Here is a 17,317-nt window from a genome sequence, read left to right on the forward strand (position 1 = left end):
ACGTAACCAGGAGAGGTGGGGGCGCCACCCCTAGGGCAGCCGCCCCTCCCGGCTTGGGGGGCAAGTTTCCTAGGGGGTGGGGGCGCCCAAACCCATCTAGGGTTTCCCTTGTGGCCGCCGCCCCTCCCCTAGGGAACCCTAGGGCGCCTCCCCCTCCTCCCTTCCCCCTATATATAGTGAGGGAGAGAGAGAGGGCAGCCGCACCCTTGCCCTTGGCGCAGCCCCTCCCTCCTCCAACACTTCCTCCTCCTCCGTAGTGCTTAGCGAAGCTCTGCCGGAGAACCACGAGCTCCATCACCACCACGCCGTCGTGTTGTAGGAGTTCTCCCTCAACTTCTCCTCTCCCCTTGCTGGATCAAGAAGGAGGAGACGTCCCCGGGCTGTACGTGTGTTGAACGCGGAGGCGCCGTCCGTTCGGCGCTTAGATCGGAATCGACCGCGATTTGAATCGCTGTGTGTACGACTCCACCAACCGCGTTCTTGTAACGCTTCCGCATCGCGATCTTCAAGGGTATGAAGATCAACTCATCCTCTCCCTCTCTTGTTGCTAGAATCTCCATAGATTGATCTTGGTGATGTGTTGGAAATTGTGAATTATTGCTACGTTACCCAACAACCAGTACCTCCATTGGACCGCGCACCCACCACACAGCGAGCACGCCACCATTGTGCACGTCCACCAGCTAGCTTCCCCGACGACGGGCCTACATAGACCAAATCAGGTCCTGCACCCCACATCCAACCGCGGTCGGAGCCTCCCTGCTCCATCAAGCGGCAATCAGGCACCACCAGCAGCCGACAGTGCCCCCACCGAAAACACTAGCCACGGACGACCTGGCAGATCCATGCACCCCCCTTCCCCGCGCATTGGGTACTCCCTCGCGCCCCCAACGCGCCCGCAGTACCCCCTGCGCGGCCCCACCCGCCACCGCCCTATCGTGCCGCCTCACTCCCTCTAGCGCCGGATCCCACGCATCTGAGCTGTCGTCGCGAATCAAGGCCCCTGGCCCGAAGCCACCCTTCTCGAAGCCGCCAGATCCACGGCCTCCCCGACACAGCCATGTTGCGGCGTCCTACATGTGCCTCCCTGCTCTCGAACACGGCCACCCCTGCCCCGTGCGCACGCCGGTGCGAGAGCACCGCCCTGGATCCCGCAGAGATGAGCAGCTCCGCGTTGCTGGAGCTCAAACGGGAGGAGGAAGTGCCATGCCGCCGCCGAGCCGCGCGGGCTTTGCCTGGCGACGTCAGCTGGCGGCGGCGAGAGGAAGAGGGCCGGTGGATCTACACTGACGGCGGCTAGGTTTCGCCCCCTGGCCGCCCGCGAGAGCGACCCGAGCAGCTCTCGTGACACCAACAAGTGAAATAATAGCGTCTGGTTCACTCTCCTATACAATTTGCACCGTCAGATCCCACCACCCGAGATCCTAGCCTTCCGTTCCCCGAACCCCACACGAGAACCCTACGTCCCTACCCCCAACATTTAAATTTCGAACCCCGCCCCTTCTCCCACACCCCGCAATCCTCGGCACCAAATCCCTAGCGGCACACGACCTACAACCTCGGCGTGCCGCCATGGCCGCCGCCTCCACGAATCCCCCGCTGAAGTCCATCGAGGAGACGTACCTGGAGCACATCAGGCTGCGCCCAGACACCTACGGCTCGGTCCAGCAGCACAAGACGCCTCTCTGGGTCTACGAGGACGGTGCCATGGTGCATCGGTATGTCACCTACGTCCCCGGCCTCTACAAGATCTTCGACGAGATTCTCGTCAACGCTGCCGACCACAAGCAGCGCGACCCCTCCATGGACTCCCTCCAGGTCGACATCGACGTCGAGGGCTGCTGTATCTCTGTCTACAACAACGGACACGGGATACCCGTTGAGATCGACCAGGAGGAGGGCGTCTACGTGCCGGAGCTGATCTTCGCCAACCTCCTCACTAGCCGCCGCTACCATGACAACGAGCGGAAGACCTTCGGCAGCAGGGACGGCTACGGCGCCATACTCGCCAACATCTTCTCCTGGGAATTCGTCATCGAGATCGCTGATGGGCGCCGGCAGAAGAAGTACAAGCAGGTGATACAATCATGGACTTCATGAGCGTTTTACAGTTGATATTTTGGTTTTAAGGTGTGGATTAGTTAGATTAAAAAAAAGGGGCACCTGGCAAACCGATCTGTCATTTGAGTATATCACTCTAGAATTCAGAATCTGATGATATTGATATTTTGGTTTTCTGGTGTGGATTAGTTAGATAAAAAAAGGGACACCTGACAAATCGATGTGCCATTTGAGTATTTGACCACTCTAGAATTCAGATCTGATTATATTGGAGTGCGAGACCGTAGTTCTTTTTTTACTGCGACTGAACGTTTTTTAGAAGAGTAATGTTTAACTAGGCAAAATGGATAAAGTTTTGCAGGGCCTGCCCAAAATTTCTCCGCTGTATGACCTGGCTACATATTTTTTTTTAATATTACTGATCTGAATCTTGTTTCCTTTGATAGTTTGCAGCATTGATCAGTAAGGTTTACCATGAAGACACATATCTAGTTTAAAAACTGACATGACCACACATATCTAATTTAAATTGACTATTAGGTTTGTACATGGTACGTTCAATATTACTATAGATTTTAGTACACTCAATAGGAGTATTAACTAATGTCCTTGAATGCTTGTGCAGATTTTCTCTGAAAACAAGGGGAAGAAATCAGAGCCTGAGATTAAAAAGTGTGAGCAGTCAGAGAACTGGACCAGAGTTACCTTCAAGCCTGACCTTGCCAAGTTTGACTTCACCAAGACGCTCGACCGTGATATCGTGGCACTCATGAGGAAGAGAGTAGTTGATATGGCGGGCATCCTTGGCAAATCCGTGAATGTTGAGTTGAATGGTCAGAAGGTAGCAGCAAAAAGCTTCTCCGAGTATGTGCAACTCTATATTGACTCTGTTTCCAAAGAAGGAATCGAGCTACCAAGGTTTGACATAGTCTTTTGGGAGTTTAGGTGTGTTTATGAACAACTCTGACAAGTATTATTTCCGGTTATTCAAATTTGTCTTTTTTTTTCAGAATTTACCAGAAGGTAAATGATCGTTGGGAGGTGTGTGTGAGTCTAAGTGAAGGCCAGTTTCAGCAGGTTAGTGTGGGCTAGAATTCTGTAGGTTACTCCGTCGTAGCATGTGTTGTTACAGGTATACCTCAGACAATTTGTTTGGATTGCAGGTCAGTTTTGTAAATGGAATTGCGACCATAAGAGGCGGAACTCATGTTGACTACGTCGCAAACCAAATCGCCAACCATTTGATGGGCATTGTGAACAAGAAAAACAAGCATGCTAGCATGAAATTACATACAGTGAAGGGCTACCTATGGGTATTTGTTAATGCACTCATTGAAAACCCTGCCTTTGATTCACAGACCAAAGAGACCTTGACAACTCCTCAGGGAAAGTTTGGGTCCAAGTGTGAGCTATCCGAAGATTTCCTTACGAGGGGTATGTGATTAGTTAATTTTGGCATCCTTGAACTGTGGTTGCACCACTAATGCTAATGTTCACTTCTCACAATTGCAGTCTCTAACCCGGGTTTTGTCACCAATCTCCTTCGTTTGGCCGAGTCTAAACTAAGCAAGGGAGCCAATTTGGATTCTCTCCCACATTCATCTACTCGTATGTCATATATGCATGCCCCACCAAGACCCACACAAATATTCTCAGAGATGCATGGAGCACAGCGTGGAGAAATCAAGAAACGTGACCGCGGTGATGTGTTCCTTGAGCGATACCTAAAACTGAAGCGGGAAGAAATTGATCGGTTCGCTGCAATTGAGGAGAAGAAGCTGGAGGATCCATGCAGCATTGCCAGGTGTATCGCAACGATCGAAAAATTACAAGGTCTGCAAGTAGATGATATTTTGGTGGCAGCAGATAGGGCTGGACGTACGAACGAGCTTTTCAGCTCGGCTCAAAGCTCGTTTCAGCTCGGCCCGAATCAGCTCGGCCCGTGAAGTATTTGTAGCGAGCCGAGTTTGAAAAGTAGGCCCGAAATCTGACCGAGCCGAGCCGAGTTTGGCCCGGTCCAGCTCGGTGCACCGATTGAGGCCCAGCCCAAAAACATCCCTCTATCCCAGAGGCCCCGACTGAGGCGAGAGAACGCCCGAGTAGGCGACTGGCTCTGCCTTCCGCCGCCGCCGCCACCTCTCATCCCACCGTCCTCTCCGCGCGAGTCGCCGCAGTCTCCGCACAAGTTGCCACCGTTCCCCTTCCCTTTGTCGGCCTTCTCCTCGCATCCCTCCTTGCCACGTCCAGAACCCCGAAGCTGGACGCGTTGGTTTTGGCTCTGACGGAGTTGCCCACGGAACTCGCCAGACCAGCCGCCGCCGGTCGTGCCTCTGCTTGTTTCTCTTCGAGCGCACCAGGAACGAGTAGGTAAGGCTACTGGCTCCAGCGCTTGGCATCTTCCCATCCGTTGTTGTCGAAAATTCAGTTTGCTCTGTTCATTGATGGAGTGTTGCTGTCGGCAATTCAGTTCGCCCTGTTTATTGATCGATTGATGCACCATGCCGTCCAAAATTCAGTGGCATTGTAGTATTTCCCCTCTGACATATTGACATTGTAGTATTGTTAAGTTGACTGAATGCACCATTGTCCATCAGGCGGTGTCTGATGTACGCGTTGCATTGTTTTGCTGTTCAAAAGTTCAGTATAACAGTGCGCACACGAGCTGCTCGGGCTGGACCGAGCCAGTGGCAAAACGAGCCGAGCCTCCAGAAACAGGCTCGTTCAACCAACGAGCCGAGCCGAGCTCGGCTCGCTTTAGGCGAGCCAAAGCCAGGCTCGGACTGAACTCGGCTCGGCTCGGCTCGTGTCCAGCCCTAGCAGCAGATATCTTCAAGATAAAGGAGAACAGGGAAGTTTTCTTATCCTTCTCTAGAGATGATCTTCGGTTGGCTTGGATTAAAAGGGAGATTGTGCGCAGCCAGCCATACAATCGGAATTAGGTATGCTTTATCGTTATGTACCAAGAATTGTGGTCACACATTAGTGAAGCTTCTGTTGAGTAGGTGTAGAAGTACTTTTGGCTAGTTTAATCAGTCGTAGTATAGTACTAACTTAGATGTCAAATACTCCCTCCGTTCCAAAATAGATGACTCGACTTTGTACTAACTTTAATACAAAGTTGGGTCATCTATTTTGGAACAGAGGGAGTATCTATTTTGAAAGTATCTTGGTGGCAGAACTTCCATTTCGGTAGCTTCATATCTAAGACTCATATCATATCAAGGTGTGAGAACATAATTTACATCAACACATTATGTTTCTGAGTACAAGAATGGTAATGGAACTTGCGTCTCATCTTACATTTCTGCCCACATCTGATATGCCATAGCATCTCTCTTCAAATTTCCGGCTTCTCTAGAGTAATTAAATGCTTGAATATCTCCACTCCAGTTCTGGGCTCCAATTGGTACAACAACAATCCTTTTCAGATTAATGTGTAAAGGAGCATTACTGGGCCAGGACATATCTCCATTATGCACTCGTATGAAACTATGAATAACACAATCAACAGCATATATACACGATCAACTTTTTTGGGAACTGTCCGGGTAGTGTGAAGCAACTCTTAGTATAGGAAATCTGTTTTCAGCAATACCACTCTCTACTCCGATGTTGTAGACATCCACAATAGACAAATTTGGAAAATGAAGGTACAGGGTACTCATGAAATTTAAAATTTTCCTACGGTATCTCTGCAAAGGTGTGAGCCTAGCTAAGGATAACCGCGCAAAGCTCAACTAGCTTGGAAGTAAGAAATGATATTTTTTTGTCAGGATACCCCGCAAAAAAAAAGATATTTTTGTCAGGATAATAAGACAATTAAACATCCTTTCTTCTAGTGCAAGTTCACACATCCTCTGACCAGTCATCGAGGTGGCTTTTAACTTGTATCCGCCACATAGTGTTGCCAATATGTTAGCTAATTGACTGTGTGGCGCTCATCGCAAGCTTAGAGTCCTCATCTGTGTTGGAGCGGCAGTCATTGCTTTGGTCACTATGGCTAGGTAGAAATAATTTGTTTTTTAATAATAAAAACTCATCTTTATTGCAGGTTATCTACTAGTGTTCACATTGGCTCAGTTCATGACCTAGTTTTCAGCGACCAGAATACCAACATCTGCTTATGGTGGTGTGTGTGCGCTTGAAGCAGGTGGCTAAGAAAGTTTTTACTCATCATGTCGGTGTAGTTTGCGGATCGAATCCTCCTCCTTGTAGGCATTGGATTAGTTGTGTGTGCTATGTATTTTGCCTACTTTTGACTGCATGTGTGTGGGTTGGCTGTCCGGCCTTAACTATGCAGAGGTTGTGTGTGAACTCGTTATGCTTGTATCTACTGGATGCAACATTACAAGTCCCTCAATAAAAGCGATATTTATGAAAAATAATCTTCTCAATATGCTTTCGAAGTTGTGTATGACGAAGGTTGAATAGTTCCTTGTAATCTTTGGGTCTCTAACGAGCCCTTCCCTATTCTTGTAAATGATACCTGTATCCCAATATGGGCCGTAACGTTGTGGTGGATTTGTATTGCCGACATCAACAAGATAAATTTTACTAGGAGTTACATGAAAACGACAAAGTGCATTTTTTTAGAATCCTTGCATGTGAAGCCAATGTGCAAACTTGAAATGAAAGTCGCAAATGACAATAACGTTTTGGGAGCTCGGATTTGAGTGTAGACTATCGGTACTTGGCTGCCGCCGCCCCTTCCTCCCGATCCCCTCCCTCCCAATCTGATCAAGGGCTTTGAGCCACCGACGCCCCTCTCCTTGTCGCAGTCGGAGCTCCGTGGGGCAAAGACCGAGCGGGGGATGGTGGTGGCGGCGGGGCCTTCCTCTGCCACGGCTCTGGGATGCGGTTGCGGTGGAGATCCATGTGGGTGTCCTAGACATGTGTGTCATCCGGCGTCGGTGACGCATCCGTGAGGGCCCCTCCGTCGTTGATGGCTCACCCAGGCGGGACAGCGGTTCCGAGCGGTGGTGCGGCTCCAGCCGTGCGGTTTCCTAGCGGCAGATGTCACCAATGGGCACACTTGATTACAGAGGAGGTGGATCTGGTGGTCCATTCCAGGATGGGCAAGAATTTGACAGCAAAAGCTTGGTTCGGCGTCGGCTAAAACCGTCAATGACGGCACCTGCGGGCGTCATTACCTCTTTGGAGGTGTTGTGGGGCTATTCAAGTTCCCTGTGTGTCCCAGGGAAAACCACATTCGGGCTTTCCAGATCGGATGATGGCGAGGTTCCTACATCATCACCCCCATTCGGGCTTTCCGGATTGGATGATGGCGAGGTTCCTACATCATCACCCCCATGAGGGCATCATTTTTGGGGTTGTACATCGGCTGGAGGGACAAGTGTTTGTCTCGGTGGCACGCTGAGGGTTTGTCAGACTGGTCGGTGCTCTCGGCTAGTCGGCGGGCGGCTTGGTGGCAAGCTGGCAGAAACTTTATCGATACGTGACCATAAGCCGAGTGCCTTTTTTCTTATATGCCTTGTCTGTTGTACATTGAGATCTTTTAGTGAATCTCTCAGCTTATTCAGATGTATGCTGAGTTGCTTTTTATTGCTGTGAGTTTCCATTACATACTCGGTTATGTGGACCCAAGTACCCGTGTTTTGGCACACGGCTTACACGAAGATACTCGGCAGCGTGTGATTTTTCTGTTGTGAGTCCCGTTTAGTTGTATTTTCACTGCAACATGCTGGATCATTAGTAGGGATAGTAAGCTTGCACGTGCAATGCACGTCTTAACGTTGATCAATGTTGATTTCACACAAATACAAAATAAATGTTCTAAAAAAAAGTATTAAGTTAAATGGGGACACACTGTTTTTCAAGTTGACATAGTTGTGGTCATGTTGTTGCATACAGACAGTAATATATGTTGTTTCATCCATTAGGTGTTCTGATTGGTTGTTAAAGAAGATTACATTTTGTTATGACTGAAAAAGGCAACCTCACATAGAATATATCAATGGCACCATGATCTCAACACCAACAAAATTTTCTTAAGGCATAGAACGTATGTTACAACTGCTAGCTGATAAAAAAGTATCATTAAAATTTACTCGAATCAACTATATCTTTTTATTAAGGAAATTAATGATAACGGAAATATCATCAATCCACGATATCTATTAGATTGCCTAGTTCATCATTTGTGAGTGTATACACGTACGCAAAGATATTGTTGAGTGATGATCCAAGAGCAAGGGCGATGAGGATAACAGTGCCACATGTCAGCAGAGCCGTTGCCTTAAATTTCGCTCTGACTGGATCATTACAAACTATGTTCTGCTTAACTTCGCATGCTCACGGGGAGGTTTAGAACTTTGAAATGAATTCTATATTACTTCATAAATGAATATCACATCTCAAAAAACAATCCAATATATACACAAAAGCAGTAGGTGCTCAAAATGAAGAAATGCCATCTAATTTCTTTGAGAGAGAAAATAAATGCCATCTACTTGTCAAGCGGAATAAATTCCATCTTGAAGTACCAAGTCTTATTTTGATTGGAGCACTACTTCTGAAAGCGTTTGAAGAACTTAGATGCCATCTTTTTCAACATCCTAAGATCACATCTCCATAGCGTCTTGCATATCAGATTTTGCAATCAAATCATACTCCCGCCGACCCAAAATAACTATCTCAAGCTTAGTAGTATAAATTTGTACTAAAGCTAGTACAAAGTTGAGACACTTATTTTGGGACGGAGGGAGTATTTATCAAAAAATGTTAATTATGTTAAAGCAAGCTCTGCAAATGGATAAGTCAATTGTTTGTTCATTTGTACACTGTACAATATATGAAGCATGTTTAAAATTCCAAATAGCACGACCAACCTTCTTAGAATAACTTAGTTCCTTTAAGCAATACATGTAGTGGTAAACATATCGGGCAATATTCAACATGCAAAGGGAATAAAAAGGGAAGTCATTTTTTTCTTCTTGAAAATATTCATCGTCTTCCGAAAAAGCCATCCTCTACTTAAAAAAAATCATGGTGCCGAAGTTGACTTAATGAAGAATATTGTTAGAATGAGATTGTGACGTTCTTTTAGTGACTTCTCGAAAACTTGTAGATAGTTTAACCATTTTTGTTTTCTTCTATTTCAAAAACAATGTTGGTGCTAGACTTGGAGTGCTCATATAGCATCTCGAGATACTGGAACAATATGTCCAAAAATACCCTTTATCTCACAAGTGGTAGTATGAAGTAATTACATACAGTATGTCACACCCTAGCTAGTCATGCATTAGAGTGTTGCATCATGTTTACTCTTTCATCAGAAACTTGAAATGGGGATTTGTGAAACCCTCAGAATCATTTTGAAAATGACCCAAATAAAAATTTCTCCAAAAGGGTCCAAGAAAATGCTCATGTTGCTCTCTGAAAATATTGGACAGAGATAAAAATCAAACCAATATTTTTAAGAGCTCATAGGTATTTATTTTGGGCATTTGGAATTAATGCATAACTATTTGCATTGGAAATATATTAGTTATATATATTAATATATGTCCAAAAATTATGCCACCTGTTGGGAAGCTCTGGAATAATATATCTAGCTCCTGCAAAAATTGGCATAAGGTAATAAAATGATTTAATATTTTATTTAAATCAAAACAAATGACAGAAATTAGAAAACAAAAATAAATAAAAGAAGGAGAAGCTTACCTGGGGCTCCTCCCTGTGCAGCCCAGCAGTAGCTGGCCGGCCCAGCCAGCAGGCGGCCCAGCCCGCCTCCTCCTCTGTCGTCTTCGTCCTCGGCAGAGGGAGGGGAGTGTGCCCGGCGCGCGCGCGCCACCGCGCCACGCCACCAGCTCGCCTGCCTGCCTGCCTCTCCCCTCCTCGTCTGGATGCCCTGGAACGACGCCACGCCCCCCCCGTACTCTCTCACTCTCCCCCGGTTCTTCCTCTCCTCTCCCTCGCTCTCTCTCTCCCGTGTCCGAACGCACCCATCGCCGCCGTTCGCCATAGCCGCCGCCACCGGCCTCCCCTCGCCTTCCCGACTCGCGCAGGAGCTCCGCCCCCTCGCCCTGAAGCTCTCCGTCAAGCCACAAGACGCCGGACGCCCTGTGGAGCCGCCGTCGCCATCGTCTTCCTCCTCGGGCTCCGACCACCATCGCCGTCGATTCGCCGTCTCCAGTGCGTCCCCGAGCCCGCTTCGACGCCCGCTGCAACCGCGGTGAGCTCCGCCATCGTTTCCCTCTCTTCTCCCCCTCGTTCCCGCGCCGTAACCCCGTTTCCCACCACGGCCGAACCTCCGCCGTCGCCGAGCTCGCCGTCGACGCAGCTCCGGTGACCATTTGGTCACCCCGGCGAGTCCAACAAGTTCGTAAGGCCCCGTAGAGCATCCCTAGCGCCTTACCTCGCTCGCCTTCGAGCTCCAACCACGTTTCCGTGCACGACCGAACCCCGGCGGCCGCAGCCGAGCTCGCCGCCGTCGACTCCGGCCACCCCAGGCCCAGCCACGGCCACCTCCCGATGCGCCATCGAGCTAGCTTTCCAACGCACCTAGCCGCACGCCGTTTGGAGCACCACAGAGGAAACCCGGGGCACATGTACGCCGCGGACCTCGCCGGCGGGTTTGACTTGTTCGACCTGGGGTTTGACCCCCCCAAAGTCACTGACGCGTGGGCCCCGTCGGCCAGGTGGTTAGCTTAGCGCTAATCACTGTTAATTAACCCCCCTGACACTGACCAGTGGGCCCCAGCGCCACTAACTCTTAATTAGGATTAACTAACCTCTGTTAAACCCCCCTGTCACTGACGTGTGGACCCCACACGTCAGGTTTGACCCCAGCCAGCCGCAGTTGACCGCTGACGTCGTGCTGACGTCATGCTGGCGCAATATATATATTTCTGGATTTAAATTAAATCAGGAAATTCCAGAATATAATTTAAACTTCAAAAATTCATAACTTTTATTCTGTAACTCCAAATCAGACAAATTATATATGAAAAATGATCAGAAAAATCCAATCTATCCATCTGTACTATTTTCATGCATGACTAAACAAGTTAACTTGATGTTTAATGCAGAACAAGGAAAAGCACTTAAAAGGCCATGTTTGAGTTTGAAATTTGAATCTTTGATTCAAATTTGTTCAAACCCTTCTGGTTTTAGTTGCATTAGCCCAACACACTCATATTGCCATGTTTCATGCATGCATCATATTGTTGCACATTGTTTGGTGATGGTTGTGTATCGGTGTCCCTTGCGACAGGTTCTGCCTCCGAGGAGTACCGTGATTACCCTAACGAAGAACCGTATCAGTGCATCGAACCATCAGGCAAGCAACCAACCATTTGATCATATCGATACAATCCCATGTTCTCGCTCCTGCTCTCTTTTACTGCATTAAGACAACGCGTTTCAAACTGCTGTGTGCTACGGTAGTTGAACCCATTTCCTCTGCATGACCTATCATTGCCACAGTAACTAGATGAAACCCACTAGCATGTGTAGGAGTTGTTTGAGCCATATGTATGTGTTGTTCCTACCTTGCTATGCCTGCTATGCTTAGAGTCGTGTCAGGTCTGGTTCATCTGGGTGATGGGCTAGAGTGAAATGTTTATGTCGGTAATGAGAGTGGTGTGGTGAACACGATTTGGTAAAGGTATCGATGAGAGGCCATGTAGGAGTACATGGTGGGTTGTTTCATTGAAGCCGACCTTAAGCACTGAGATCTGTATGTGTGATTTAAGAATCAGCTACTACCATGCATTGGGCCCGAAACCAATGGACCCTCTCGGCTTCTTATTCACCCTAGTTCTCCGTCCAGGAGTTGCAAGTAGTTTCTGGTGTTTGTAGCCTACTGGAGGCTTAGGTGATTAGGTAGGTCGTGGCCGACACCCACGTTGGGCTTCCGCTTGAAGGTTGCCGAGTACATGTCGTGTAAACGACGGTAAGTGGTGAGAGCATGTATGAAGAATTACACCCCTGCAGGGTTAACATGATCTATTCGAATAGCCGCGTCCGCAGTAAAGGACTACTTGGTTGCCTATACAGTTCATAGACAAGTAAATGGAAACTACTAAAAGCCTCAAGATAAGTGTGAGTGCCGAGGATGGCTCTTCCATAGGGAGACGGAGGTGGATCCTCGGTAGTGTATTGAAGTGGTGAGTAGTGGACTCGTGTGCGCAAAACCATTTCAAGTTGAAGTATCGTAGGATAGTCTAGCCAAAAGTCAAAGCTGGCTTGCTGCAATAACTCCACCAACCCTTCTTGATAATATGCATGTATGTAGGATCTGATGTAAGTCTTGCTGAGTACCTTTGTACTCATGTTGCTATAATTTACATTTTTACAGAAGACGCTGCAACCCCTTCTGATGGGTTCTATGTAGACATTGACATCAACGAGTAGGCTAAAGGCCCAGGTGGTGACCCTGAGCTTGTGAAGGACCATGTAGTATAGCTAGGCTTTCCAAGCCTCTTTTATTTTACTAGTTGTCTGTACTCAGACAAGTTACTTCCGCTGTTGGTTTGTATGACTGTATGACTTGAATGTTGGGTCGTGAGACCCGTACCTTTGTGTATGTTATGTATGGCTCCCTGAGCCTTAAATAAAGTACTTGTGTCGTAGAGTCATGTTGTGATGCTTCGTTGTATTTGCACATATCGAGCATATTGTGTGTATGATTGAAATGCTTGGTATGTGTAGGATCTGACTATCTAGTTCTTTATCTTTAGTAGCCTCTCTTACCGGGAAATGTCTCCTAGTGTTACCGCTGAGCCATGGTAGCTTGCTACTGCTCTGGAACACTTAGGCTGGCCGGCATGTGTCCTTCTTCGTTCCTGTGTCTGTCCCTTCGGGGAAATGTCACGCTTTGAGTACCGGAGTCCTGTTAGCCCGCTACAGCCCGGTTTACCGGAGTCCTGCTAGCCCAGTGCTACAGCCCGGACCCACTTGCTGATGACCGACACGTTCGAAGCTGGGTCATGGATGCCTGTCCCTGTAAGTCTGTGCCACTTTGGGTTTACGACTAGTCATGTCAGCCCGGGCTCCTTATCATATGGATGCTAGCGACACTATCATATACGTGAGCCAAAAGGCGCAAACGGTCCCGGGCAAAGGTAAGGCGACACCCGTGGGGATACCGTGCGTGAGGCCGCAAAGTGATATGAGGTGTTACCGGCTAGATCGATGTGACATCGAGTCGGGGTCCTGACAGCGTTGGCATCAGAGCCGGACTGCCTGTAGGTTCTCCAAGCCAAACTGGTCGATGTTGAGTCTAGAAATTCTTTAGCTATATGTAGGGGAATTGTTTGTGGGTTGGAACGTAAGGCTCTTTTTACTCCTTTATCTAATGACATTCTGATCTGAGTCAGTCTATTCTTCCACCGGGGGTTAAGGAATTAGGATCTATTCTCTCTATCAGGATCACGTGTTACTAATCAGTAGTACCTTATAAGTTTGATGGATACAAGCCTAGTTCAGTTCTTCTACCACGTTATGTTGTTAGGATGGTCTCAGAACTTTGATATGATCATGTTGAGTGTGTATGAAATCCTTTGTCAAATGTCTCAAAATCCTTCTTGAGCATTTACAGCTGTTATGCTGCCGAAATTTTGCTAGAAATTCTAATGCCTTTGCATTATGATTGTGCTTTCAGATGGCTACCCGCGACCTCAATCAAGTGGTTCGCCTGACTCGATGCCTAGATGTACCCGGCCATACTGCCATGTTGGTCAGGATAATGACTGAGGCTGGATACCGCTGGTATCCTGAGTACACGGTCGAAGAGCAATTTCGGGACTTCAATCAAAGCCAGTATCTCTGCACTGTCAGGATATTTCCATCTTATCCTGGATCCACCGAGCCCCTTCACTGCTCCTATGGACTCGGGGTTACTATTGAGATGGCGGTGCAGGACGCCGCCTACTCTATGATGACCATCATGCGAGTCAGGTCTGGTCTATTTCGGGACTCTGATTTCCGGTATATGCCAGGATCACTTCCGGGAGCACAAGGGTATCTTCAGGCTATCTATGCTGACCCCACCCAGGAGGATTCACGAACTCGCACCACTGCTGAGATGCTCGAGGATAAGGACCATGAAAATCGGGCCTTGAGGTTAGAGCTCTTCAATACCCGTGCTGACCACTGGGCCACTTTGACTCGGTTTGCACCGGCGGTGCAAGCTGGATATTCGGATATGCGCGATCTCTATCCTGTGAGATCTGCTCTGCCAGACGTGATGGGTTGGCGTGATGTAGGAGGCATCACCCCACCTCGCGGTCCCCGCAGGCCACCGTCTGTTGGTCCACGACCTCATCCTAGCCCCTATGGTCCACAAGCTCCGCGAGATCGTCTGTTTCCGGATGATCATGTTGAGCTTCCAGGCTATGGAGGTGACTTCTATGAGGACTACTACGGATCGGTCTGAGTTAGTGGTAGTATCACTAGTTCGCACTAGCTGTGTCGTCTATCGTCCCGCGTGACTCGTGGGATATGACCTAGTTTGTACTCTTTCCGGAGGTGTAGAAAAATAATGTATAGGAGCTTGGGATGCCTCCGATGAGATGTAATCCTCTTTTCACCGTAATAGTATTTTGTTTGGTCTTGTACTAAACCCTGTATGGTGTGTATGACGATGGAATAAAGAAGCAGTTTCTGTATCTACCATGTCATACGGATGATCATTTTGCATTTTGAGTTATTCCTTACATTCTGTATCCTATGTCGGAATTTTTTCATTCTGACTAAATCATTGTCTTGTTTACCTAGGATGGTCAACACGCGCACAAACCCTGCTCCTCAAGAGCAGGCCGAAGGCAGTGAAGTCAGGGATGCAAATCTGCCTCATCCTCCTTCCCTAGCCGAGGTTATGATGGAAGCTGAGAGAAACAAGCGGGAGACCAACCGTTTGTTGGAGCATATTGAACAGAACACGGCACACCATCAGAGGACTAATGTGGTGTCACTCAGTGATTTTATCAAATTACATCCACCCACGTTCCACCACTCCGTCGAGCCTCTCGACGCTGATGACTGGCTTCGCAGTATCTCTCACAAGCTGCGTTCCGCACTAGTAGCTGAGGCTGACAAGGTCACCTTTGCTGCATATCATCTTGAAGGCCCCGCCAGTCTATGGTGGGAGAATTATGGAGCTATGCGCCCAGCGGGCCATGTCACTACTTGGACTGAATTCAGCGAGGCTTTCCGTGAACATCACATTCCGGAGGGTCTCATGGACCGTAAACGTGAGGAATTTTGCAATTTCACCCAAGGCCGACTCTCTGTGGATGCTTACAGCAGGGAGTTTGGTAACCTCGCACGATACGCAACTGAGGAAGTGTCTACTGATGCCAAGAAGCAAGCAAGGTTCCGTAAGGGACTTAGTCCTGAGCTTCGCCGCGACCTCCGTCTGCATGAGTGCACATCTTTTCAGAAACTTGTCAACAAAGCCATCAGTGCTGAAACTGGTCAGACTGACTATGACGCAACACGCAAGCATGGCCGTGACATGGGTTCCTCATCCGGTGCTGGTCCTCAGAAGCGCCGTGTGTGGGTGCCCAACACCGCCCTGCCACCCAGGTTCACACCGAGGCCATCTTTCCAGGCGCCTCGCCCTGTTCAATAGTCTGCACCGGCCAAGCCCTATGGGGGTCCAACCAACAATGCTCCTCCACGTACCAGTTCCGTGACTTGTTTCAAGTGTGGGGAATCTGGCCACTATATGCGTGAGTGTCCCCAGACCAACCCCAACCAGTCTGCTAAAGCTGTTGGCCGTGGCAAGCCGACAGGGAAAGTGTTCCACGCCAAGCCGGTCACCGCCTCACGTGGCCATGTCAACTGTATCTCTGCCGAAGAAGCTCAAGAGGATCCCAACGTCGTTCTCGGTACGCTTCTTGTTAATTGCCACCCGGCATCTGTTCTTTTCGATATAGGAGCCTCTCATTCTTTTATATCCGAAAATTATGCTCGTTTGCATAACGTCGCATTCGGTGATATGCCAACCTCTATGGTAATTCAAACTCCGGGATCCAAATGGCAAACTTCTAGAGTAAGCCATGGAAATGAAATCCAAGTCGACAGACTTGTTTTCCTCGCGTCTTTGATAGCCCTTAAATCTTCAGATATTAATATCATTCTGGGTATGGACTGGATGTCGGCTCATCATGCCCAAATTGATTGCTTCTCTAGGGCTGTTCAACTCACCCATCCTTCGGGGAAGATAGTCAATGTCTTGACCCGAATAGCCAAGCGACAGTTATATTCTCTTAACGCCAGCCCTTTGCCAGACCTTGAGGACGTTCCGGTAGTCCGTGACTTTCCGGATGTCTTCCCAGAGGAATTGCCAGGTGTTCCACCTGACAGAGATGTTGAGTTCGTAATAGACCTCATTCCAGGAACTGTTCCGATTGCTAGAAGACCTTATAAGATGGCACCACTAGAACTAGCCGAGCTTAAGAAACAACTCGATGAGTCCTTGAAAAAGGGTTTCATCCGCCCTAGTTCATCTCCGTGGGCTTGCCCCGTCCTATTCGTCAAGAAGAAGGATGGTACGGACCGGATGGTTGTAGATTACCGACCTGTCAATTTGGTCACAATCAAGAACAAATATCCGCTTCCCAGGATCAACGACCTGTATGATCAGCTCGCTGGATCCTCAGTCTTCTCCAAGATGGATTTGAGGTTGGGCTACCATCAAATCAAAATCAGAAACGGGGACATTCCTAAAACGGCCTTTGTTACTCGTTATGGCCAATACGAGTACACCGTCATGTCCTTCGGTTTAACCAACGCTCCAGCCACCTTTTCTCGGTTAATGAACTCAATCTTCATGGAGTATTTGGATAAATTTGTCGTGGTTTACCTCGATGATATACTCATCTACTCCAAGAACGAGGAGGAACATGCCGAACATCTAAGGCTAGTGTTGAAGAAACTTCGAGAGCATCGCCTTTATGCCAAATTTTCTAAATGTGAATTCTGGTTGTCAGAAGTGACCTATCTGGGTCATGTAATATCTGGTAAAGGTATCACTGTTAACCCTGAGCGAGTTCAAGCCGTCCTTAATTGGACTCCACCTGAATCGGTCAAGCAAGTTCGGAGTTTTCTAGGCTTAGCGAGCTATTGCCGTCGCTTCGTCGAAAACTTCTCCAAAGTTGCCAAACCTCTAACCGAACTCCTCAAGAAAGATAAGAAGTTCGAATGGACTCCACAATGTGAGCACAGCTTTCAGGAACTGAAAAGACGCCTGACCTCTGCTCCCGTACTGGTACCGCCAGACTTCTCC

At 48.3% G+C, this 17,317-nt stretch overlaps 1 protein-coding gene across 1 annotated transcript; it reads left to right on the forward strand.

Moving 5' to 3' along the window:
• Positions 1-1,572: 1,572 nt before the first annotated feature.
• On the forward strand, positions 1,573-3,503 carry LOC119309130 (DNA topoisomerase 2-like). Its single transcript, XM_037585196.1, has 5 exons — positions 1,573-2,076; positions 2,508-2,528; positions 2,687-2,979; positions 3,072-3,138; positions 3,225-3,503. Exons 1-5 carry the CDS (start codon positions 1,573-1,575, stop codon positions 3,501-3,503), a joined length of 1,164 nt encoding a protein of 387 aa, XP_037441093.1.
• The last annotated feature ends 13,814 nt before the right edge of the window (positions 3,504-17,317 follow it).

This window comes from Triticum dicoccoides, chromosome 5B, assembly GCF_002162155.2.
Source record: "Triticum dicoccoides isolate Atlit2015 ecotype Zavitan chromosome 5B, WEW_v2.0, whole genome shotgun sequence".
NCBI classification, from domain to species: domain Eukaryota; kingdom Viridiplantae; phylum Streptophyta; class Magnoliopsida; order Poales; family Poaceae; genus Triticum; species Triticum dicoccoides.

Bases quoted from the DNA above. Each gene is read 5' to 3' on its own strand.
- LOC119309130 (XM_037585196.1), top strand. From the start codon at position 1,573: ATGGCCGCCGCCTCCACGAATCCCCCGCTGAAGTCCATCGAGGAGACG. The intron at 2,980-3,071 runs GTTTGACATAGT...TTTTTTTTTCAG, and splicing joins GAAGGAATCGAGCTACCAAG to AATTTACCAGAAGGTAAATG. The intron at 3,139-3,224 runs GTTAGTGTGGGC...TTTGGATTGCAG, and splicing joins GTGAAGGCCAGTTTCAGCAG to GTCAGTTTTGTAAATGGAAT.